Source organism: Pithys albifrons, chromosome 8 (genome assembly GCF_047495875.1).
Source record: "Pithys albifrons albifrons isolate INPA30051 chromosome 8, PitAlb_v1, whole genome shotgun sequence".
Taxonomy (NCBI): domain Eukaryota; kingdom Metazoa; phylum Chordata; class Aves; order Passeriformes; family Thamnophilidae; genus Pithys; species Pithys albifrons.
Window position 1 is genome coordinate 35766239 of NC_092465.1, and position 24792 is coordinate 35791030.

Here is a 24792-nt window from a genome sequence, read left to right on the forward strand (position 1 = left end):
AGCTCCAGGAGCTGTTCCTGTGCCTGTGTATGCACTGCAATTTATTCACCTCTTCTAAACTCGAGGGTGCTTATTGGGGATTATTTTAGGTGCATAACTAGCTCAGGGTTCAAAAGGAGCCCCCCAGCCCACTATGGTGACTCCCACCATCAGCATCTCAGCTCTGCACATCAGGAGGCAATTCCAGTACCCCTGAATTTCACAGAACACCCTGTGACTAAATAATCACAATATATTTATTTAAAGCACGAAGCTTTTCTTTAAGGGGCTCATTTCAAGCTCCTGGCCAAAGGGTTTGAATCTTTGGGGTGCCTGGCTGAAAATGCACGATGTTGCCACACCCCAAAGGCTGAGCCAGGGAGGATTTGGGTGGAACTCAAATATTATCTGCCTCACTAAGTCATAAATGTCCACTGGCCATCTGAAAAATGGGAAAAATAACACGCTGCTGCCTCACAGCACAGGGCACTGCAAAAGTAACCCCCAAAGAGGCAGGTCCATTTGCTCCACAGAAACTGCCGCTATTCCAGAGCAAGGACCTGTCACACACAGGGAGTGTTTCCAGCGACATCATTTAAAATCAGTGGTTTAGAGCTTGGAAAATGCAGTTCAGCAACGAGAAAAGCTGCCAAATAGGGTTCTAGAAGAACAAAAGCCCCCATGAACTCCAGTGAGGTTCAGGCAGCGGTTCTGGCTCGGTGGAGGAAGGGAAAACATGGAGTGAAAGCTGGTAATTGGAATGGTTACGTTTTTGCAAAAGCTGAACTATGTGACATAAATATTTAAGTCCCTAAACATAAAGTGTCAGTTGCAAGGGATGGGAAGACGTCCTTAATTGTGAGTGTTGTGTGTGACAGAACAGAGAGGTCTGTTGTTTGGTCAGCTATTGTTTAGGTTATCTTTGGACACCCTTATAAGGGACTTGCGTGACTCCCTTGCAGGCATCTGATACGAACCTTTCTTAATCAAGCTCCCTTTAATTATGTTTTCAAGGTTTATGCATTGATAAATCTGAACTGCGCAAATGCTGATAGTGACTTATTTCTACATAAGAATAGAAAAAGTTCTCAGTGTAAAAAGACCAAGTTCAAACTTACTGTTCTCTGCATAGTCCTGCTACTGAAATGAAAGCAGGCTAAAATTAAAACCACAAGAAATTAAACTCTGGTCAGAGTTGCTGTGGATTTGGTTCTGGAGGTCATGGGTAGATTAAAAGTACAATAATTTCGAACACCACAAGTACTGTTATGTTTGTGTCCTGCAATAAACAGCCCCAAAGACTTGTGAATGAGGCAGGGGATTGTCCTGCAAGGAGGAATTAACAGCTCTTTACTAAAAATAGGTGTGGTTCACTGGGAGAAAGGGAGGGGGGATATCCCACCCGAGGTTTAACTGCACAGCTCCAGACTCTCCCTGTGCCCTCGGAGAACTGCAGGTACTCTCTGAAGCCTGCAAAGAGCTCTCCACTCTGAGCGCTTCTGGCTGGGCTCTGTGCGGAAAATGGTTCCCTCTTCTGTGCCTTCCTTGCTGGGGGAGCAGCTGGGAGCTCTGGCAGGATGGGCTGGGCTGAGTGTGGCTGCGCCTCTCGAGTGCCAGGCTGGGAGTGCCACCCAGGACGGTGACACTCGAGTGCCAGACTGGGAGTGCCACCAAGGGCTAAACTGGAGTGCCAGACTCAGGTTGTGAGTGCACCAAGGGCTGCTTGCCCGTGCCTGCCCCACCTGAGCAGGTGCTGCCAGCACACCATGGCAGTGACACTGTGCTGTCCCTGCCTGGCTGTTGGTACCCCCGCCAGGTGCAGGGGTGGCAGTGCAGGTTCCTCACTGCTGGGTGCCCTCTGGAGCCCTTGGGAGGGGCACAGCACAGCACCCCCCCAGCTCGGCACTCCTTCCCACGTAAAGAGCCAGCACAGATAACCCTGAAGTGCCACATTTGCAGGGCTCTTGCTGGGAATGGCAGTGCTGGTGTTCAGGTAGAGCTTGGCTGACAAACGTGTCCCACATCCCAAAGCCCCTGAGTTGTTACTACTGTGATAGTTGTGAGATCTGGGAGTCTGTTGCTGTTACAGTGACCTGTTGGGCTCTGGGGCACTTGGGTTCCTCACTGCTCTGTGTGAGGGTCTTGTGTTGAGGTCACACACAACACTCAGAATTAAGGAAGTTTTCTCATCCCGTGCAACGGACACTTTATGCTCAGGTACTTAAATATTTATATATAGATAGTTCAGTTCTTGCAAAAACGTAACCATTTCAATTACTTTCACTCCATGTCAGACAAGTTTCGTACAATACAACCCCCTCCTGCCTTCCCTTTGCTTCATCCTAACACACGCAGGGCTCTGTGCTGCTGCTCCCCTGCCCTGGGTGGCACTGCTGGGGGGTGGGACCCCAGTGTTGGCAGGGCTGGGTTGGAGCTCAGGTGCCAGTCCACCCTGATGAGTGCCCAGGAAAGCGCAGCTGATGCTCTTGGGCAGCCAAGGGATGAAGTGTGGATGAATTTGATCCTTGTTTCCAACTGCTGCTGACTCCAGTGGGGCTCTGAGGCGGCACTCGGGGAACAGCCTGGGCTGCACAGCTCCTTTTTAGCCACCAGGCTGCTTTATAAGGTGCAAGAAAGCCCGAACTGCTGCGAGTCAGAGGGCAGCAAAGCCTCTGCTGCAGGTTCAGCACGTGGCACACTGAGTGCTGTCCCCCCTCCAGCCCCAAGCAGGCACAACACCTGACTCCAGGGATTTGGCAGCAGGAGGGAATAAAGGGGACTTTTCATGGCAGGAATTTTAGCAAGGCAGTCGCTCTGCAGAGCAGAGAGCAGGAAAGAGACTTTCCCACTCTGTGTTAGAACAGGAGCTGCATGAAATCCAGCAAAAATGAGCCTGTTTGCAGTTCAGACAAGTGTGTGACTTCTGTGCTGCCTTCCAGGCTGGCACAAGGGACTCTTGACTCACTTGTGGTGCACATTGTAAGAGACAGAGAGCTATGACGAGGAGAGGAGAGATCTGGAGAAGAACAAATGCCCTGTCATGATTTTTTTTCTGTTTTTAGTGAGAAGTCCCTACTTTTGGGTGCTCCCTCAAAGTGGAAAACCAGCTCTAAGTCTGGGCTGTGTTTGTGTCACACACTTGGCAAAAATCAAGTATATTCCTAGTTCTGTAGCAGTTTTTAAGTCTCTGCCTGAAAAAATCCTTCTATTAAGGCATTCAATGAAAATCAGTTTCAGTAGCTGGTGTAGGTGAAGGAATCCATGGACTCTTCCCATGAGTTCTCTCTTCTCATGGAGGAGACAGGACAGATGGACTTACAGGAGTATGAAAACATTAATGCTGAAGCTTGATGTATAGGATTGTGCTTTTGAATTATTACCTATTCAAATGTCATTCTTGTTGCCCTCAGAAAACCCCCAAATGCCTTTACATGGATATTGGGGCACTCTGCTTCCAGTTTGTTCACTTTCACCCACAAAACATGTACAGTTAGCTCAGTGATTCCGACAGATTCCCAAGAATTGGCTGGAAGACTCCCTTCCTAAACATAATTTTTTAATCAAATGTCCTCATTTCTATAATGTTCTGTAGTTTGGGCAGCTGCCCACTTGACCTCACACGAATGACACTCAGATGAGTCGAGCTTTGCAGCTGTAACTGTTCTCTTTCTCTACTGACCTTTGTACTGAGTGCTTCCTTCCTCCAGGATGGAGAGGAAATTACTGGGACCCATTTTCCAGCCTTCATCCTCTGCCTGGATTGGGAGGAAGGTGATAAGAAAAATTGGTGATGGCATTTTTCCATAGGATTATAGAATGGGTTGGGAGGGACCTGGATTTCACTGAACTAGGACTTCTGATGGAAACAGTTCCCAGAGAACCATCCCAATTTTTAATATTGTATATTAAGTCTCCTAATGTTAGTGAGGTAATAGTTGATAACAGGAATCAGATCACTGTGTGGGGAAGAGGTGAATGTGGGTTTATCCAAGACAGGCTTTGCTGATAGTCTGTAAACCACCTGTTATGAGCAAGCCCACCAGTGCAGCTCCTGGGGTGTACCTGGATCCAAATAACCCCAAATATGCCCTGTGATGAGGCCACACCTGCTCCCTGCAGAGACAGTTGCAGCCCGGGCATAGCAGTTATTAAACAACTGTTTTTAATTGAAGGGTTATTGCACTAATTACAGTTTGGGCCCAGAAGGGCATGAAAAACCTAAATACATTTTTGCTGCTACCCTAAGCTCTATAGATACGTTTCAGAGAGGCTCAGGAGTTTCCTGACTGAGCATCAAGAACTGTTTGGGTCAAGCATAAGCAAGAGTTGGAGAATTTCAGCTCAGCTCATCAGTTACTGTCATGTATTCCCAGTTTTACAGGGTGGAGCATTGTGAGATTCATCCTTGGACCTTTTGCAGTGGGCAGAATCTGTTCTTCTACCAGTTTTCCATGGTATTTTATAGGAAATGATTGAAACATGATGTTATCAGAGGAAATACTGAAAGTTGTAATAAAAAACTCCCCAAGCAAATTCTTCCCCAAACCAGCCTGAAAATGGGTTATTAATTTTTAGGCCACATTCCTGGTTTTTGTGTTGTTTGACTCATTTTAGTTGTTTGCTGGAGTGATTTTCTACACTGATGTGAATAATCCCCTTGTGTCAGTGGGATTGGTTGGATCCAAGCCCCCTGTTCAGTGTCTCAAGGACAGTTGCAGGATGCTGCTCTGCCCTCCTCTTGCCTCAATTAACAGCCCAAGAGTCAAGACAGTAACAAGAACGTCTCCTTTGGAGCCAGGTCATGGATTTTGGGATGTTCAGTTCTGTGTTAAATGTGTTAAAGCACCTTGAACCAACAATACCTGTTGGAATCTGAGCAGAAAAACAGAAATAAGAGTCTGAATGTGTTTCTGAGGCTTTCCAAGCCTGGTCCTCATGAACTGGTTTTCAGCCAATGTCAGGGAAGACCCAGTTGACTCCACTGTGCACTTTTCCTCCTGGGTTTCTCTAAGGCAAAATGCATCTCCCTGCTGAGCATTTTCCATTTGGACTTTAGGGGTGCACAGCCTTGCCCATGGTCAGTGGGACAAACTGCAGCAGGTCCCTGGGGAGGCAGCCCAGGCTGGCCCTGCTGCTGAACAGAGGGATTAGTGGGGATGGAGCTGGGGCTTGTTTGCCTTGAGTGCCCGAGGGGAAATCAAATCAGCACCTTGCAGAGAAAAGAAAGTGAAGCTGCTTTGATACCAAATACTCTTTGTAAAGATTGCTATCAGGCTTTTCAGAAATACTTAAATTTCCTTCTGGGATCACACTTTTGTTTGCTTTAAGAGCTGGAGTTGGAGCAGAGCTGTTTCCCTGCCTGCATCCCTATGACTTATAGCCTACACTTATTTTAATAAGAGTCCTGCTGTTAGAACTTTTCCAAATTCTTCTCACCCAGCCTAAGATACTATTTTTTTCCCCTGTCAGTGCTATAACCTTGGAGAGAATGTTCCCTTTGTTCTTTCTCAATGAACCATAGAGAACCTGATATAATGGCTCAGAATTTTACTTGACAGGACTTGTGATGGGCGACGAGATGAGAATGACACGAAGTTATAACCCCCCAGAGCTCTGGGCTGTTATTTCACCCCATTCCAAAACAGCCTTGCAGAGGCTGTGAGGGGACTGAGACAGTTTTGGTGTTGCTGGTTCTTCCCTACTGAAATGTGCAAGACAAGGAGAAATCAAGTTTATCACGTGCAAGTCAGGGTTAAAGCAAATGAGTGAGTTGCCATCCAGTTTCAGGTGCTTGGGTTGGGTTTGACCCTTTCAGTGTACCTGAAATGTCTCCCTTTGACTTAGACTGAAGTGTCTGGCACAGCCTTTTCCATCAGGGGAGTTTGAGTTGGGAAGGAGCAGGACAAGGGCTGAGCTGCAGAGCCACCAGAGCACACCCTTGTGAACACCTTCAAAGGGCCTGGGGCTGCCTGAGATGCTGCAGCCTCTGTAGCTGGCAATGACAATGCTCTTTCAAGCCTCTAATTCCCAAAGCTTTGCTAAGCTCTTGCCTTTGGTCTGCTCTTTCCCTCGAGCTCTGCAGTGCCTGTGCTGTCTGAGGGGTTGCAGCATGGAGGGTCCTGCAGAGCTGGGCTGGTGCCAGTGCCCAGCAGTGCCAGGGACAATAAACAGGGCAGTGTCGGGGTTTTGGGGTGGCCCTGCAGGCAGTGCACCCACAGGGGGGTCTGCTCTGGGGGTGTGACACCCTCAGTGATGCTGTGACGGTGTCCCCTGAGAACACTGAAACCCAGAGCTTAAAGCATGTCCTGTGTGCAGAGAGCAGCCCCTACCCCTCCCAGCCAGCAATGAACAAGGAGTGCCAAAGCTTATTTATGTATGTGCTCCTTCAGCCTGATGTGCATTTTCGTCTACAAAGTGCAAAAAAATCCTACCCCAAACCCCCAAATACTGTTTCATGTGACCCAAACAGTGTTTTCAACCAGCAAAGATGTGAAGTTACAAGTTCACAGTTAGGTATCTACTCCCTGATGCTTCCTCAGTTCATGGAATTTGGGCTCCTGGCTGGATCGTAGGAGAGCTTTGGGCCAGATTAATGGATGTTGTCCAAGGAAAGCATCTTTTTTAATACATGTTTGTTCTAGAGTTAGGCCTTAAAATTAATTTGTGTGAAACCTTCAGTGAAGCTTTGCACTAGAAACTCACTTTTCTCCTCCACATATTCAGTGAGAGATTAATGACTCTTATTAAACATATATATATTGTTTCAACTTTTGTGTATACTAGAAAGTAAATGAGAACAAGAAAACCTGCTGCTTCAGCAGAAGCCTTCAATTTTTGTTGCATATCTTGCTTTTGAAGATGCCTTCTGGTCACTGCACAGCCCCACATGTGTTACTCTGTGAAGCTGCCCTGGTGTAATTTAGAAGTGTCTTCTGTGAACCCAGCCCTGCACAGCAAAGATTTCAGGGAGTGTATTGGACACCAAGTGTGGTGTCCACTGAACTGAAGGAGAAATAGCTGAGGATGTGGACTGAAAATGCGTGACTCATTTACAGACTATGAAATACTGGCTGCAGTAACAAAAATGCTGCTGGTTAACACAGTTTAAAAATGAGTCTGAAACCCTCACAAGCTCTGAGAGGGAGTTTCTGAATGAGACTATGGCTCTCATTTCCTCGTTCTGCAGGGGGCGGCAGAGGCGCCTGCCCCGTGCCCGCGCCGGGGGCGGCAGAGGCACCTGCCCCGTGCCCAAACTGGGGTGGCAGTGCCTGGTTGGATACCTGGGCACCACCTTGGTGCCTGACTGGCTGTCTTGGCCATGATGTCAAAGCCCTAATGTGTACTTTTGCCCTTACCTTTGTCTCTGCACCATCAGCTCTTCCCCCTGAGCTCAGTCATGGCCATGGGTGTGATGTTTCCCCAGAGCCATCAGAGGCTGAGAGGGACTGGCCTCAGCCAATTTTTGTCCTGTGAGCCCAAGCCTGGCCCCTGGTGCCCAGTGAACCCCCAGTTACCAGCCCGTGCCCACCCCAGGCTGCCTCTGTCTGTCCCCTCCCATCCTGCCTGTGCTGCTGGAGGCCTCACCTTCTTTCCAGCTTTCTCTGGCTTTTTTTCTTTTGACTTTTCTTTCTCCTCTTTTCCATTCTTCCCCTTTTGGTCTGTTTTCTCCATCTGCTGTTTGGCAGCCAGTTCTTCAGTGACCTGCAAGGAGACACCCAGGGCTGGGAATTGCTGGTTGGGTGCCCTCCTGGGTGAGGGGTGGGTGCCCTCCTGGGTGAGGAAACCACGACAGGTGCTGCCTATCCCAGTAAATCATTAGGAAAGAGGGGATTTCTCTGTCCCAGACCATGAGGGCTTGCATGGAGTAAGCCCAATTCCTGAAACCACCCAGAGCACTGTATTCTAATGACATACAACCTGAAGTTCCCTCTGGGCTGGGACTCAGCTTATGAATTTGTGCTGGTGTTTCCAAGGCAGATTGATTTTTATAGAGATGGATTTTGAGAGGTTGCCCCAGGCGTGTCTAATTTCAATATGTGGCTCAGGGCTGACATTGTGCTGGTGGGTGAGGGAGATTGGATAGAGATATTGTGCCAAACTGTGACAGACACACATGGGTGGCTCAGCATCCTTATCCCTGGGAGCTCCTAGCACTGATAACTGGGTGCAGCTCCAGCAATTTCCATAACCTTAGTTCTTGGCCATTTACACTTTATTACCTGAAAAGGCAGAGGGGGAAATTTGCTGTTTCTGCCATTATCTTGTTTCCAGGCACTTTTCATTGTGCTCTCTTGTCCCTGAGAGGAATTCTAAGATCACTTACTGATGAGTGTAAATCAGAAAATCTCTGGCTGTTGAGGTTTATTAATGGATCATTAATATTGGCAGTACCATGACAGAGTAGAAAATAAAGGATTTCCAATTGTAAGATGTGTTTCCTGTAACAGTAAAAACGTTTGTTTTCTAAAGGATGCCTTTTAATGCACTGAAGGCTGGACACTTGAAAGGGATGATGATGATGATGATGAGGGTTATGCTTTGCAGCCAGTGCAATTTCATTAGTGGATCTCCCCAAGCAGTTCAGTGTCTTACATTTAATTAAATATGGTAATTTAAGCCCCGAGCACCGTTCAGTCATATCTTGAGGTGATAAGCAGCGAAGCATTTCATTCCCTGGGATAGATTAACAGATTGACTGGAGTTCAAAATAGGCTTTTAGTGTCCCAGCAGGCCTTTTGTATCCAAAAGCAACAGAGCTACTCCGAGTGTGTCCTTTCCTTCGTGCTTATACCAGCCAGACCCCCAGCCCTGTCCCCTCCACCTCTGCCCCGCTGCAAAGGGAACCATTCCCAGCACCTTGGTGGGTTTATCCGTCAGGACACCTGCAAACACACAGCACTGGCAAAAGGTTGGCATTTTCAGCAGTGCTTTTGTGTTCTATGGGTGATATTTTCAGTGTATCCAGGCTCCAACTGGACTGCTCTGCTCTCATGTTGTTACACAGATGAGTGATGCTGGAAGGGGTTGTGCAGAGTTCCTGTTCTCATGGACCTGCTGTGGTGGGACTGAGGAGCTGAACTGGCCTTTTCCTGGTGTGTTGCCTTGCTCAGTGTTGTTCTGCCTTGGTGCAGCTGCTCCAGCTGTGCTCTCACCTTGCTCCCAGCAGCTCTGCCATTCCAAAGGATTGGAGCTGGGTGGAGCACTCAGGCTGTGCATCTCACCTCGAGCAGCTCCTGCCCTTTCACACAGAGCATTTCCCCTCCAGCCACAGGGAGACGCCTGGAGAATCTGACAGGAGGAGGGGGGAAAGGGAAGGGCCAGCAGAGGTTGGTTTGAGGCACTGAGCAATTCACCCACAGGGTGATCCCGTTGGGTTCTTTCCCCTGAGGAAAGTGGCAATAGGCGCAGATGTGTCTGTAATTGTTCCAGACTGCCCTTTTTCTTTGCTTTCATCATTTTGAAACGATGCTGAAGGCAGTTTGCAAACTCTTATTGCTGAGGAGCAGGGTGTGTTTCAGTAGGAGCAGATGAATTTTAGCCTCTGTGTTTTTTCCTGGGATTCCTGTTGTGCCAGTGAGGACTCCTCTTCAGCAATGCTTTCTGGCAAGGCTGATGGCATTTTCCTTTAAACTGATATACCCCACAGCAGCTGACCTGCCTTTTCTATTCATACATCAGCTCAGGTGTGTTTCCAGGCTCTTGCAGTGAGAATCCCCATTTTTTGGAAGGAGATGGGCACTAAAACAGGGTAGAGCCTGTGGGTGGAACTGTCTGGGGCTGGTTTACAGGAGCCAAACACAAGGACACCTCCAGCTGCCAGCAGGACTCCTCATGTTCTGCTTCCCTCAGCCACAGGAGGCTTGGTGTGGGCTCAGGGAAATGGCACTGGAGGTGGATGTTCCCCAGGAATCAGCCTCATTCCTTGAAAGAAGCCCTTACTTGAACTTCTTCCCTTTTAGCATTGTGGGCATAAAGGCAAATCAGGGCTAGAGTGAGTTTGGAATGCTGGACTCCAGCTGTGGCAGGGGGAGAGGAGCCTCAGAGCCTGCTCCAAACTGGTTTGAACAGGAAGGCTTTACAGGCACCGAGCCTGATGTTCCTGCAGAGACAAAGTTACTCTCTTGGAGTATTAACTCTACAGAAAGAAGGTGTTGGGGCATATCAGAAACTTTTCTCCTTTGAGAAATCAGGAGCAGATCTTATTTCCATCATGGCAGGCCTGGGCCTGTCCCATCTAAGCCAGGCTGGTGGTTTGGGTTTGTTCCCTGCCATAGGTAAACTCACTTGAGTAGCTTTTCATAGAATCACCTAAGTTGGAAAAATCCATTTCTGAGCATTGTTTACTTTGAGGTGTTCACCTACAAGCAAAGCTTAAGCTGCAGAAACAGCCCCAGTGATTGTTTCTGGCAGGAAAGAATTCAAACTATTGGGTGGAATTCAGCTTTATAGGACCTTGCAGAGCCTTCCAGCTTTAGCCCATCCCTTTCAGGCCATGAGTGGTGCAGCTCCAGGGGTTTTCCACCTGGCAGATGCTGCCCAAATGTAGTTTCACTCCCCAGTTAAACTCCTTCACTCTCCTGCTGCTCTCTGTTGAAGGTGTTTATGGAAATTCCAGGCTTTTCCCTCGGTGTAGGGTGGAGGTTTTTTAGGGAAGGTGGATTGGTGTGGAACAGAAATAGAGCAGAGCTATAGGCAGCTGCCTCTTATACTAGAAAATATGCCTGGTGTAGCTGGTACCAGAATAAAGCACATTTGCAAAGTGCTGTGGACAAGAAGTGCAAGTCCACAGAGATTTGAGTCCTTCTCTGACACTTTTTTTTTTCCTTGGCAGGTTATTTAATATTTGAAATGAGGGGGAAATACCTGCTAAATGGCAACTCTCTTGGCTTATTTTCGTGGTAATGAGACTTAATGAACTACAGGAAAAGATTGTGATTTTGTTGGCGGCAGGATAAGGGCAAAGCTAAAAATTGTCACATCTGATGATTATCTGCAGAGCAAAACATAAGAAACATTAGGGGTAGAAATCTGAAACAGCTGCAGGGAGATTACACTGGTGTCCTGGAACCTTGAATTTCTCTGCAAAAGTTAGTTACGTAGGGAAAAGCTTCTTTCCAGCCAAGAGATAGCACTTGTTTTTGGGACCGAGTGCCTTTCCCTGGGATGTCCCTGGTGTGTCCGTGGCAGGGTATTGTGGAGTGTCAGGGCAGCAGCACAAAGGCAGTGAGGGCAGAGCTTCCAAAGCACCGAGAAATATTGCACGTCTAATATTGCAGCAATGGCTCGTGAAGTGATTCATGTGTGTTTGATTCTCCCCAAAGTGTCTTTACCCACGTCTTAGGAAATGCTCACTTTTTGCACACAGTTCACTCTGGATTTTTCATGGAGTTTAACCTGGGAGTAACCAAGCCCTTCCTTCCCAGGAGCTGTGCTGTGCCAGAGGTGAGTGCTTGTCTGCCCTGCAGTCAAGGGCACAACTCCACCAGCTTCAGTGGGGCCAGCACTGCCCTTCCCATGTGGCCCAGTAGACCACGGAGAAACAAACCCAGTGGCCTTGGGGGTTTTTAATGTGCAGCTGACTCAGTTGAACAAAAAATGTTTTACTTGTGTGACATTCAGGTAAAACCATAATTGCACTGAACTTTCTTTTGCCAACTTCACTCTGCAGATCTGTCAAGGCTGCGACACACGTTCTGCTGGCTAAGAAGGGAATAAAAACAGGCCCAAAAGTCATTGAAAATTAGATAATTGCTGGTGAAAATTTGTTGGGAAAATAGATGCAGGGTTTTTCTTCCAAGATGCAAGGAAAGAAACAGGGAGACAAATCATCTCTCCAGACTTTTGGCTTCTATTTCTTTATGCAAAGAGAAAGCAGATGCTCAACAAAGACAGCAGAACAGCCAAAGGTGGGAATTCAAACTGGCAACAGGACAGGACGAGTGACTCTTTCTCCACAATCCACCTCTACATGCAGTGTTGCTCAGTGTAATTCCTGGTACTGTGTTCTGAGTGTTTTATCCTTGCTGGTAGCAGGGCTTATGACCATCACATTCCCTAAGCCTTCTCCAGGAATGGGTCACCCTGGCTGGGTGGCTCCTGCCTGCCTGGAGGGGCCAGCAGAGCCTTCCTGGCTGTGCCATGAGTGTCTGCCCCAGAGCTGGGACCACCAAAGCCTTCCTGGCTGTGCCATGAGTGTCTGCCCCAGAGCCGGGACCACCAAAGCCTTCCTGGCTGTGCCATGAGTGTCTGCCCCAGAGCCGGGACCACCAAAGCCTTCCTGGCTCTGCCATGAGTGTCTGCCCCAGAGCCGGGACCACCAAAGCCTTCCTGGCTCTGCCATGAGTGTCTGCCCCAGAGCTGGGACCAGCAGAGCCTTCCTGGCTCTGCCATGAGTGTCTGCCCCAGAGCCGGGACCACCAAAGCCTTCCTGGCTCTGCCATGAGTGTCTGCCCCAGAGCCGGGACCACCAAAGCCTTCCTGGCTCTGCCATGAGTGTCTGCCCCAGAGCCGGGACCACCAAAGCCTTCCTGGCTCTGCCATGAGTGTCTGCCCCAGAGCCGGGACCACCAAAGCCTTCCTGGCTCTGCCATGAGTGTCTGCCCCAGAGCCGGGACCAGCAGAGCCTTCCTGGCTCTGCCATGAGTGTCTGCCCCAGAGCCGGGACCAGCAGAGCCTTCCTGGCTCTGCCATGAGTGTCTGCCCCAGAGCCGGGACCACCAAAGCCTTCCTGGCTCTGCCATGAGTGTCTGCCCCAGAGCCGGGACCAGCAGAGCCTTCCTGGCTCTGCCATGAGTGTCTGCCCCAGAGCCGGGACCAGCAGAGCCTTCCTGGCTCTGCCATGAGTGTCTGCCCCAGAGCTGGGACCACCAAAGCCTTCCTGGCTCTGCCATGAGTGTCTGCCCCAGAGCTGGGACCATCAAAGCCTTCCTGGCTGTGCCATGAGTGTCTGCCCCAGAGCTGGGACCAGCAGAGCCTTCCTGGCTCTGCCATGAGTGTCTGGGAACTCAGCTGAGCTCTGACTGAACAGCAGTGACAGTGCTGGGGCAGGAGGGCTGAGCTGAGCACACCCTGGCTTGCCCAAACCCAGGAGGGTGCCCTGAGCCCAGTTTTAGGGGGGCACAGAGGGCTGTTGGGAGCTTTTGGCTGCATTTTTGGGTTAGTGCTGGCCCAGCCTGTGTTTGCCTCCTTCCAGCCCACACACAGAGGGCTGGTGTGCCCCAGGATCCTCCCTGTGACTGTAGGGAGAGCTGAACTCAACATTCCCCTTCCCTGGAAATGGTCAGGGCCAGGCTGGACACAGCCTGGTCCTCCAGTGGAAGGTGTCCCTGCCTATGGCAGGGGGTGGAATGGGATGATCTTTAGGTCGCTTCCATCCCAAACCATTCTGCTATACCTTGTATGAAAACACCATTTTGCTATACCTGTGTTAGAGCAGCACTTGCAGGCAGGTCATGCAACAGTCTGTCTCAGTGGTAAAACTTTAAAGACCACAGAGTTCAGTTTCACACTGTTTGGTTTTCCTGTCCCACCAGAGCCCCCAGACCTGGATCATGGCGGGGCCAAACCCTGTGCAGGGCTTCCTGTGGGCAACTGCTCTCCCCAGACTCCTCATCCTGCTGGGATCCTTGGGGTGGGCTCTGTGTGCCACCCCCTGTCCCCAGCTGGGCTGGGGATGCTCCCAGGAACAGACCAGCAGCCCCCTCTGCCAGCCAGGGAAATGGGGAGAAGGAGTGCCAGGGCAAACAGCTGAGCTCACTACAAGAACAGCTCTGCTGACCTCCCTTACACCAAGGCTCTCTCACATAGTTCTGGCAACCAGGGCCAGTTCACCCATGTGGATTTGGCAACAGGAGAGGAACTCCTGGTAGCTGAGCCCTCTCCTGCCACCCCCTCCATCCCCTGAGCACCTTCAGTCGTGCCTAAGTGGCTTCACATCCAGAAATGGAACAGATGTTGGTACCTGAATTTGGTGGTTTACCCTGGGAAGCCCCCACCCATTCTCTTGGAGCAAAAAGATTTTTAACCATAAGGTTCCTGGGGTTCTAGAGACATGGTTCTGAAAATTTGCTGGACTAGACAGGTTTTGTGGCAATTCCTTCCCCAATCTTATTAATTTTTTTTCATATAAAGACGGACAGTACCTGCTCTGGAGTCTTGTCAGAAAAAATAGCCTTTGAACCTCCTGCCTTTTCAGTGGGATAATCAGGAAACCTGCCTGTGATGTGCCTGTGTGAGAAACAAGAGTGGAAAAGAAATTAAAAGTCATAATCTTTGATCTGGTTGACAAATATATTATATAGTGGTGAAGCTTCTTATGGCAGTGCCTTTTTGTGCAGTTAATTCATTAGAGCTGTTACCAACAGGCCCAGGTCACACCGGGAGCTTCCAGAGCTTTCAGAATGAGGTTAAAAGATAGAGATAATAACTGTGCTCCAAAGGCCATTTATACTGATAAGACCCTTCAACTTCTTGCCTTTTTATCACCCTTGGAATCTATCAGTAAGATTTTCTGTTTGTTTGGTAATATCAGGAAGGTTTTTCTGTTCCAAAGAAAATTCTGACACTGCAGAAAAATCCTGGTGCTGCTTTCAAACAGCACGGTAATGTTTCCTCTAAATGAAATTAAATATCCCTCGAGAAGGAAAGAGCTCAGAAAGGTCAATGTGATTCCTAAAAATTGCTTTCATTTGTTAAAAAGCAACTGGCACCTTAAGGGACTTTCTTAGTCTACTGTTAAGCATCTGTTCTGTTTCTGTAGGACCACGTGGAGGGTTTGGATCCTCACTGGAATTACAGTAACACCAATTACACAAATCAACAAACATTCATCAGTGTCTGGGAGCTCTGACTTGTAAGTTCAACTAGTTCTGTGTGCAAATCTTTGGTCACTGCCTCAGCACTGGGGTGTCAGTGTTAGTGTGGGGTTCCAGATCTGCTGAGTGTGGCCTGGGGCCTCAAGAACCTGCACCATCTTCTTTGTTTAACATTAGCTCCTGTTTCATTGCTCACAAACAGACAGAAAACAGCTCAGTTTTGTGGTAATGCTGCTGCAAGTCTGGTTTACAGCAAGCAGTTCCTCCAAACCTGCTGTTAAAGCTGTTACTACTTTGGTGCCAGCTGGGAGGAAGGAAAGACAATACCCACTGGGGCTGAGGGGCCAGTTCGGGGTCTGCTGCCCACTGAGTGTGGCACCAGGGCCAGCTCTCAGTAGTTATTAGTGTTACATTTGGGATTTGTACTGTCACTTTTAAATCATTTGCAGCTCCTGGAGATGGCAGGGAGGTGGGATCAAATGATCGTTAGGGTCCCCTCCAAGCCAACCATTCTGTGATATGAGGACTGTATGTCTGGGTGCTGTAGAAATTCTGCTCTACTCTGAAATTGGGAAGTGAGCTGTAGTTTGCACCCTGTGTTTCCTGTGTGGTGGTTCTGTTGGAATTGGGAAGTGGCTTGTAGTTCACAGCCTGGGTGGTGGTTCTGCTGGAATTGGGAAGTGGGCTGTAGTTTGCAGCCTGTGTTTCCTGGGTGGTGGTTCTGCTGGAATTGGGAACTGGGCTGTAGTTTGCAGCCTGTGTGGTGGTTCTGCTGGAATTGGGAACTGGGCTATAGTTTGCAGCCTGGGTGGTGGTTCTGCTCGCACCTGGTGCAGCTGTTTGGTTGCTGTGGCTCATCTCCCCTTTCTGTAGCAGGTGCTTATGCTGATAATAGCCTGAGGTGAGGGGACAATGCCCATCTTCTCATACAAGTGGCAGCAGTGCTAGGCCTTTATTCAGCAGTCAGGGCTGACTGTGCATTTGGAGAGGGCAGTGCAGGATGTCCCTTCCCACGGGCACCAGTGCCCTGGAGCAGACAGCTCCCATGTGCTTGGATTCTGCTCATTCTCCATCTGCCTCTTGCTTGCAGGACTTCAGCCTTTCCTGTGCTCTCCTGCTTGGCTTATCAATCACTGTCTGATGGGCTGGGGGTGTTCTGAAACCTCATTTCCCTCTCCAGCCTCTCGTGGGTTTTGCTTTTCCTTCTCTGGGCTGCAGTGGCTCCGACTTTGCTCTTGTGGTGCCTGGGAACCACACACATGCCTGACCCTGGCAGGCACATTCCTCCCTTTGTGAAACCCCCCGAGTTCAGAGGTTAAACCAGGCAGGCATTTGGCCTGTAAATCTGCCCAGGAAAATGCAGCCATTGATCTTCTTGCTCCAAAGTCCACTTTAAGCTTAATGAATCTCAATTTTCATTCTGCCTTCCCTTTTTGGCACCACCCAACCACAATGGGCTGTCTCCTGCATTTGTCATGAGATGCTAATGTGGATTCAACTGGACCTCAACTCTTTGTATCAGATTGTTTTGGAGTTGTAAACACCAGGGTAAAAGGAGCAGCCAGAGTGCACTCCATGAACAGCAGAGCAGCTGTGGCTGCTCCATCCCTGGGAGTGTCCAAGGTTGGACAGGGTTTGGAGCCATCTGGGATAATGGGAGGTGTCCCGGCCCATGGCTGGGGTGGCACTGGGTGGGTTTTGGGGTCCCTTCCAACCTAAACCATTCTGGGATTCTGTATTCCTGTATCTTTGTCTTGTGAGACAAACTGCACATCTGTGGCTCCAGAGGGCTCTGCCAGAAATGCTGCACCTTGAACAGCTCTGAAATCAGGAGGGACTCCCCAATGTTGGAGAATGATTTTGAGCGTGCTTTGCAGTAATAATTGTTCAAATCATTTTAAACTGCCCTCCCCCTTTGAAACTTCCTAGAAAAACATTAAAGTGGCCATGATTAGAAGCAATTATAGCATAAGAACATTAGTCCAGATGATGTCAGAACTTGCTCCAACTGGAGCCCCAGCAGGCTGCCCTGTTTTGCTGGAAGTGTGGAGGAGGCTTTTGGTGGAAATCCTCCCTGGTCCCACTGAGGTGGCACCAACAGGCTGCAAACCAAAACTTAGGGAAGGTGGAGCTGCAGAGCTTCCCATGATCACCAAATATCCTGAAAATGGAACTAGGGGCAGAGGAGCTTCACACCTGCCCTGCTTGTGGAGTTGCAGCTCCAGCCCCTGGAAGGCTTTAGGGCCCTGGAATGTGCATTTCAGACCAGTGTTTGCTGGTCACACTGCTCTCTTGGTTGAGTGAAACCCCCCAGACTCCTTGGCCTGCATTTTTCAATGTTCACAGCACCTTGGCCCTCTCTTTGCCCAGCCCTCACTCTGTCCAACTCACAGATTGCCCAAAGTTCTCCCACCTGCTGTTTCTCTGCGTGCCCTGAGGAAGGAGCAGGGGCAGGAACCAAACTGGTGGTCAGGAGAGCCTGAGAGTCTTGTTGCACAGTGATGGGGAGAGGGGAAGGGAAGAGGGGCATGTAAAAAGCTTAAGCTCTCGATAACAGGAGTATTGGAGCATTTAATAGCTTGGAGAGTCATGGTGCGTGTCAGGAACACCCAGAGCTGAGGCCAGGCAGAACTCTGTGAGTCTGGAACTTATTATTGGCTCAGCATTTGTAGGGGGGGGAAATATCCAGTTGTACTTTGCCAGCATCTCATAAAAGTGTAAATGCCAGAACTGGAAGAAGCAACTCTTATTTGCGGTGTGATTGCTTCAGTGGGAGTGCTGACAATGTGTTAAGGACTGCAAGGAAAAGCAGAGGCAAATTGTGTTGGATTTCATATGGAGGATGCAGGTAAAGCCCATTGCCTAAAGCAACAAATGCAGTGTGTAAAAACTGTGGCTGCTGGGAAGGGCTGGGCCCTGGGTCTGCACAGAGGAGATGGGAAGGGATGGCTGGGGAAGAAACCTCCTCCTGGAGGGCCAAAGCCCTGGGGCAGCCTTTGGAGCCCCAGGAGCCCAAACCCTGTGGGCAGAGAGCTGGGGATGGCCCCATGGGTGACCTGCTCCTCCCTGGGGCGTGTTCCCAGCCCAAACAGGGAGCTGGGGATGGTTCCATGGGTGACCTGCTCTTCCCTGGGGTGTGTTCCCAGCCCAAACCCTGTGGGCAGGAGCTGGGGATGGCCTCATGGGTGACCTGCTCCCTGGGGTGTGTTCTCAGCCCAAACCCTGTGGGCAGGAGCTGGGGATGGCCCTATGGGTGACCTGCTCCTCCCTGGGGTGTGTTCCCAGCCCAAACAGGGAGCTGGGGATGGCCCTATGGGTGACCTGCTCTTCCCTGGGGTGTGTTCCCAGCCCAAACCCTGCGGGCAGAGAGCTGGGGATGGCCCCATGGGTGACCTGCTGCCCCCTGGGGTGTGTTCCCAGCCCAAACAGGGAGCTGGGGATGGCCCTATGGGTGACCTGCTCCTCCCTGGGGCGTGTTCCCAGCCCAAACAGGGAGCTGGGGATGGCCCTATGGGTGACCTGCTCCGCCCTGGGGCGTGTTCCCAGCCCAAACAGGGAGCTGGGGATGGCCCTATGGGTGACCTGCTCTTCCCTGGGGTGTGTTCCCAGCCCAAACCCTGCGGGCAGAGAGCTGGGGATGGCCCCATGGGTGACCTGCTGCCCCCTGGGGTGTGTTCCCAGCCACTGGGCAGCTCTGCCTCTGCTGCAAATCAGACTGAGGAGGGTCAGAGTTCCCAGCAGGGAAAATACCTCCCTTTGGGTGAGAGCCTCCTCTTGAACAGAACTGCTGGAGGTGTCTGGGCTGTGGAGGGTGTTGGTGAAGAAGGGACCTTTAGACTCTGTGGTATGTGAGAAATCCATGACTTTTCTGGAACAGTGAATCCTGCCAGTGGAAGCAGAGCAAGGGTTTGGGAAGGAGCTGTACAAAAACCCACCTAACTGGGCTGAATGGGGACCCTAAATCTGCCTCAGACCAACTCAGCCAGAAGAGGATGGGGGTGAAAAGAGATGATCTTCCACTCCAGCTGAGAAAAGACAAGGATGTGATGAGGTTTTCTGCTGTATGTGGAATTACATGATGTTCTCTGGTTCACTGTTACTGCCCAGACCTATTCCTCTTATAATAACTCAGATGTGTCAAGAGTAATTGAAAAGGAATGATCTTTTATGGTCTGCAGTGCAAACCCTTTTGTCTCTGATCGTGGAGCAAAGAGTTCTGGCTCTTCTGGGCTCAATCTTTGTTACAGCACAGCCTGCATAAGTGGCCAAGTTTTAACCAGGTTCAAAGGGTTCTTTAATGTCTCCAAATCCCCACCAGGCTGGTACGAATTGGTGTGATTGGCAGTCTCTGCTCAGCCCTGAGAGCTGGGGCACCTCCGTTCTGACCTACAAAATAAATTCCTTGTCTGGGAGATGACCCTACATTGCACTTGCCTCATCTGCTGCTTCCCCCTCTCCTTCCTTCAGGAGCTTCATTTTTTTAAAGTGTTTTCTCTCTATTGCTCAGGGATGGTTATAGTTAAGGCTCAATATGGCTTTTGATTTATGAGAACCCACCATTGATTTAAACGTTTCGTCTGGTAATAGACTCAACAAGTTCCTACCTACTCTGTTCTCTGGCGTGGTTTTACACATGTTATTCTTTCTTTTTGGCCATGGTTTCTTGAGCTAATTGCATAAAAGGCCTTGTCAGGAAAAATGAATTGTTCTTTGGGGGAACAAGAGTGTTTAACTCTTTTCAGGGTCGCAAAGGATGTGGGCTCTGTGCAGAAGGGAGGGCATGAAGGGTGGTGTGTGCTCCAGGTGAGGGACAGAGGAGTGTTCTGTGCAGGAAAGGGACAGAAGTGAAGAGAGGGGGAGCTCTTTAAAGAAATAACCCCCCTGTTGTTTTGTAGTTCTTGCCTATTTCTGTAATCCCACCTGATATGGGTTCTCTCAGGCTACTTAAATAGCAGTGCTGGTTTATTTTAAGTGTCTTTGCTGCTGCATTTTTTTATCCCTTTGTGTGTGTGCTTTCTTTGGCTTTTTGAAAATCACTTCCAGAAAAAATAACCTAGGCAAATACAAAATTAATTATAAAGCAAGATTAATTTCCACAGCATTCTTATCATCTTTAATGAGGTTGGACACAGACATATTACAAGTGATGTTTTATCTGAGGTCCTGATCCCCCCAGAGCTGGCCTGGGTGTGTGATTGTTATGCATGGAAGTGTTTCAGTGCAGGCACTTGAAGGGAGGTGCAGTTGGAGGATCAGAAACTTTATTGTTCAGGATAAATGTTCAGCTTTACAAATGTAAGCCAGGCCAACAATGTGCAAGGAGAAACCTTCCCACGGAGGAGTGAGAGAGCAAGGTTTGTGGGGGGAAAGGTGATCTCCTTTCTTGTAGTAACTATCGCAATTAGAAGGGTCTTTTGGGTTCCCAGTGCCTGCCTCAGATCTGAAATGGGAGAAGGGAACTTCAAAGCCAACTAAGAGTTGGAGGGGACAGACCTGAATGTGGAATGTGGTAATTCTCTCTGATAGTTTTATTACATGTATTATTACTGGCCAGGAAAGGTAGGCCTTTGGCTGACCCAGAGCAGTTGTTCTTGAGCTTCTTGAGTTCTTACAGTGAAATAGTTTGTTCTGCTTTGTCATAAACTTATTGCCTTGTCCAGGATCCTTCTGCTCCTTTAGACACAGCAATAGGTCATCAGTGTACTGGAAAAATGGGAATGTCTGTTCCCCTTCACACAGACTCAGGCATGAGCCTTCTCTGCCAGGACTCCTGGTTAGTCCAGTTGCTGCTGCAAACCATCAGAGAAAAACATTTTTTAATTATTTTTTTTTATTTTGACCTATTGGTACCTTCAAAACTCTGACAACCCATTCCTGGTTAAAAATGGCAAGAGGTCTTTTCTCTTTGGAATAATTGGAGACATGGATGGTAGCACTGCAAATTACTCCTGAGTTTCTGAATGAAAATAAAAGACAATATGGACACAAATAATGCCAAGGAGAAATAAAAAGATTTACCATTCCAGTATTAGCTTCAATTAAAAGAAGCTCTGCAAAAATTAGAAGAAAAAATCAGCTATATCAACACTCACAAAATGTCCTGGTCCCTCTACATGCTCAAAAAAAATTGTCCAAAGTTTTCTTAGAGCCCAAACCCAAATTAACTGAGGAGTGGGAGAAATCGCCTCCTGACAAACATAACTGCACTACCAACCACCCTGTGCTGCGAGCTTGGGCAAAGCCAGAGGGCATTAACTGTACCCAGCATGGCATGGGAATGGGCAGGAGATTAAAGGGACTGGAAAGCAGAGCCCTGGAAGGTTGTTTAGAGTTTCTTTGGTTTGACTCCTCCAGTGCAGGACAGCCTTGGGCAGCACTGCTGGTAAACCTGGTGTGAGCTCTGCAGGAACACTGAGGGCATCTCCTGTTGGAGCCAAGGACACCTGATGTGCCATCCTCACCCTTGGAGGGCAAACACACATCCAGCACTGCACCTACATCTTGTTTGCGAGGTGTGAGGGTCTGAGTGTGCTTCCTTCTCTTCTGGCCTTGCTCATCCTCCTGTGTTTACAGGAGCAGGTCCTGGGTGCTGCTCTGTGCCCCTGGGAGAGCCGCTCCTGGGTGCCGCTCTGTGTTCCTGGGAGAGCCGCTCCTGGGTGCCGCTCTGTGCCCCTGGGAGAGCCGCTCCTGGGTGCTGCTCTGTGCCCCTGGGAGAGCCGCTCCTGGGTGCTGCTCTGTGCCCCTGGGAGAGCCGCTCCTGGGTGCCGGGCTGTGCCCCTGGGAGAGCCGCTCCTGGGTGCCGGGCTGTGCCCCTGGGAGAGCCGCTCCTGGGTGCCGGGCTGTGTTCTGGGAGAGCCACTCCTGGGTGCCGCTCTGTGTTCCTGGGAGAGCCACTCCTGGGTGCCGGGCTGTGTTCCTGGGAGAGCCACTCCTGGGTGCCGGGCTGTGTTCCTGGGAGAGCCACTCCTGGGTGCCGCTCTGTGTTCCTGGGAGAGCCGCTCCTGGGTGCCGGGCTGTGCCCCTGGGAGAGCCGCTCCTGGGTGCCGGGCTGTGCCCCTGGGAGAGCCGCTCCTGGGTGCCGGGCTGTGCCCCTGGGAGAGCCGCTCCTGGGTGCCGCTCTGTGTTCCTGGGAGAGCCACTCCTGGGTGCCGCTCTGTGTTCCTGGGAGAGCCACTCCTGGGTGCCGGGCTGTGCCCCTGGGAGAGCCACTCCTGGGTGCCGGGCTGTGCCCCTGGGAGAGCCACTCCTGGGTGCCGGGCTGTGCCCCTGGGAGAGCCACTCCTGGGTGCCGGGCTGTGCCCCTGGGAGAGCCGCTCCTGGGTGCCGCTCTGTGTTCCTGGGAGAGCCACTCCTGGGTGCCGCTCTGTGTTCCTGGGAGAGCCACTCCTGGGTGCCGGGCTGTGTTCCTGGGAGAGCCACTCCTGGGTGCCGCTCTGTGTTCCTGGGAGAGCCACTCCTGGGTGCCGCTCTGTGTTCCTGGGAGAGCCGCTCCTGGGTGCCGGGCTGTGCCCCTGGGAGAGCCGCTCCTGGGTGCCGGGCTCTGCCCCTGGGAGAGCCGCTCCTGGGTGCCGGGCTGTGCCCCTGGGAGAGCCGCTCCTGGGTGCCGCTCTGTGTTCCTGGGAGAGCCGCTCCTGGGTGCCGCTCTGTGTTCCTGGGAGAGCCGCTCCTGGGTGCCGCTCTGTGTTCCTGGGAGAGCCGCTCCTGGGTGCCGGGCTCTGCCCCTGGGAGAGCCGCTCCTGGGTCCCGGGCTCTGCCCCTGGGAGAGCCGCTCCTGGGTGCCGGGCTGTGCCCCTGGGAGAGCCGCTCCTGGGTGCCGCTCTGTGTTCCTGGGAGAGCCGCTCCTGGGTGCCGGGCTGTGCCCCTGGGAGAGCCGCTCCTGGGTGCCAGGCTGTGCCCCTGGGAGAGCCGCTCCTGGGTGCTGCTCTGTGCCCCTGGGAGAGCCACTCCTCAGTGCCAGGATATGCCCCTGGGAACTGCCCCTGTGTGCTGGGCTGTGCTCCTGAGGGCCACTCCTCTGTGCCAGGCTGTGCCCCTGGGAACTGCTCCTGGTCGCTGGTCTGTGCCCCTGGGAGAGCCACTCCTGGGTGCTGGTCTGTGCCCCTGGGAACTGCCCCTGCGTGCTGGTCTGTGCCCCTGGGTGCTGGTCTGTGCCCCTGGGCGCCCGGCTGTGCTCCTGGGCGAGCCATTCCTGGGTGCCCCTGGGTGCTGGGCTGTGCTCCTGAGAACCGCTCCTGGGTGCCAGGCTGTGCCCCTGGGGGCCACTCCTCAGTGCCAGGCTGTGTTCCTGGGAGCCGGTCTGTGCTCCTGGTAGCTGCTCTTGGAAGAGCCACTTTTGGGTGCCAAGCTGTGCTCCTGGGAGCTGCTCCTGGGAGGAGCTACTCCTGGGTGCCGGGCTGTGCACCTGGAGGGCTGCTCCCCCTCGCCCACAGCCAGCCAGGTGTCCAGGTTTCTCTCCAGTGCCGTTTCCAGTGCCTCTCTGCAGTCTTTCAGGAATGCGGTCCCATCGAAGCCGGTGCAGGGCAGATCGGGCTGAGCGACCTTCCTGCAGAGGAACAACTGCCCTCGGGGACTGCACCAGCTCGGGGGACTTGTGTAATGGATAATGAGCACTCTGGAGTGCACAACTCCCACTAAACTCTCCTCTGTTTGGATTTTCTTGTATCTTTAGAGCGAGGTCAGAAATACAGAAGCCGTCTGGAAGAAACGCCAGGTCACATTCCCCCTGCCTTTACTGAATTCCTTACCTTTGGTCAGCTTCTCCTGCCTTCACAGAACACCTGGCCCTGACTCAAACTTGGCAATATTTCCAGTGCTTAGCATTAAACTTAAGAGACTGAAACAATTATGGGCAGTTTTAAGCAAGATTACTTTAACTCAGACTAGAAGCTTTGCGAGAATAGTTTTCCTGCAGAGTCAGCCAGAGGGAATCAACAGAACTTTATTAACACAATATGAATCCTGTAAAGAGGAAAATAAAGCATGCCATTTTCTGTAGCAAGGCCAGCCAAGAGAAATAACTTGCCCTCCAACATCCCAAGTTTCTTTGGGATTTGGAGTGAAATGGAGTATAGAGAGAGCATTTTGTCTGATGGGATTTGTTTATGAGAAATTCGAGCGTTTGTTTTTGCTTCTTAGTAAGAAGTCAAGGTGTTAGTGGAACAAAATGCATCTCTGGAAGGGGGAGAAGGCTGTGCACTGGGCATGGCTGCTTCAAACTGCCTTGCCCTGAAGGTCGTGCTTTGGGGAGGCTTCAGAAATGGTGCCCTGGACAGGTCACCCACCTGGAAAAGTGCCCCTTTCACATCCACCCTTTGTCTGGTTAGAAAATGGGGGAATAAGGGCCTAAAACCAACAGAGCAGTTCTGCTTTGCCCTACCCTTATTTATACACTGGGATAAAACCAGGACAGCACAGGGGATGGATGTGGTGACTAAAATAACACCCGTGCCAGTGGGGGTAAAGGATGTGAGTTTAGTGGGTTTGTAACCCATTGCATCGTTTCAGTGTGATGAAGGTGGGGTCGGTCTGAGCTGGCATTAAAGGTGGCATCAGACACATTTCAGTAGCTTGTATCTGTTGTATCAATGCAGACACACAGTCCAGTCTGGCGTAACGTCCTATTTTTTGCCTCCCTTGACTGAGATGTTCGCAGGTGTGAGCAGCATTGTCAGGCCATGTCCCTGCCTGGCACAGGGATCCAGGAGCCACCAGGCTGCCACCACAGCTCCTGGCACTGCTGCAGCTGAGACTGTGCTGCCTTGGAAAGCACTTGTGATGGGAAGGAGAAGCTGAAAACCACAGGTAGGATGCTCCTAAGTTTGTAAGGATGTAACCAAACTCTGCTTTCTCTTTCACTGCTCAGAATGACAGAAGGGGACAGGCTGGAAGGGACCACAGTGGGTCCCATCTGGTGCCACCTCCCTGCTCAAGCAGGATCATCCCAGAGCACAGGGCACAGGATTGTGTGCAGGTGGTTCTGGAGCATTTCCAGTGGTCATGG

General features: G+C 50.8%; 1 protein-coding gene across 1 annotated transcript in view; it reads right to left on the reverse strand.

Annotated features, from left to right (window-relative positions):
• The window catches only part of IQCA1 (IQ motif containing with AAA domain 1), a 107422-nt gene that overhangs the window by 37293 nt on the left and 45337 nt on the right, over positions 1-24792 (reverse strand). The window contains exons 7-9 of the mRNA XM_071562193.1: positions 14121-14205; positions 7564-7680; positions 3659-3734 (exon numbers count right to left, since the gene is read on the reverse strand). Of these exons, the coding sequence (XP_071418294.1) occupies positions 3659-3734; positions 7564-7680; positions 14121-14205 (278 nt within the window). The remainder of the gene's footprint in view (positions 1-3658; positions 3735-7563; positions 7681-14120; positions 14206-24792) is intronic.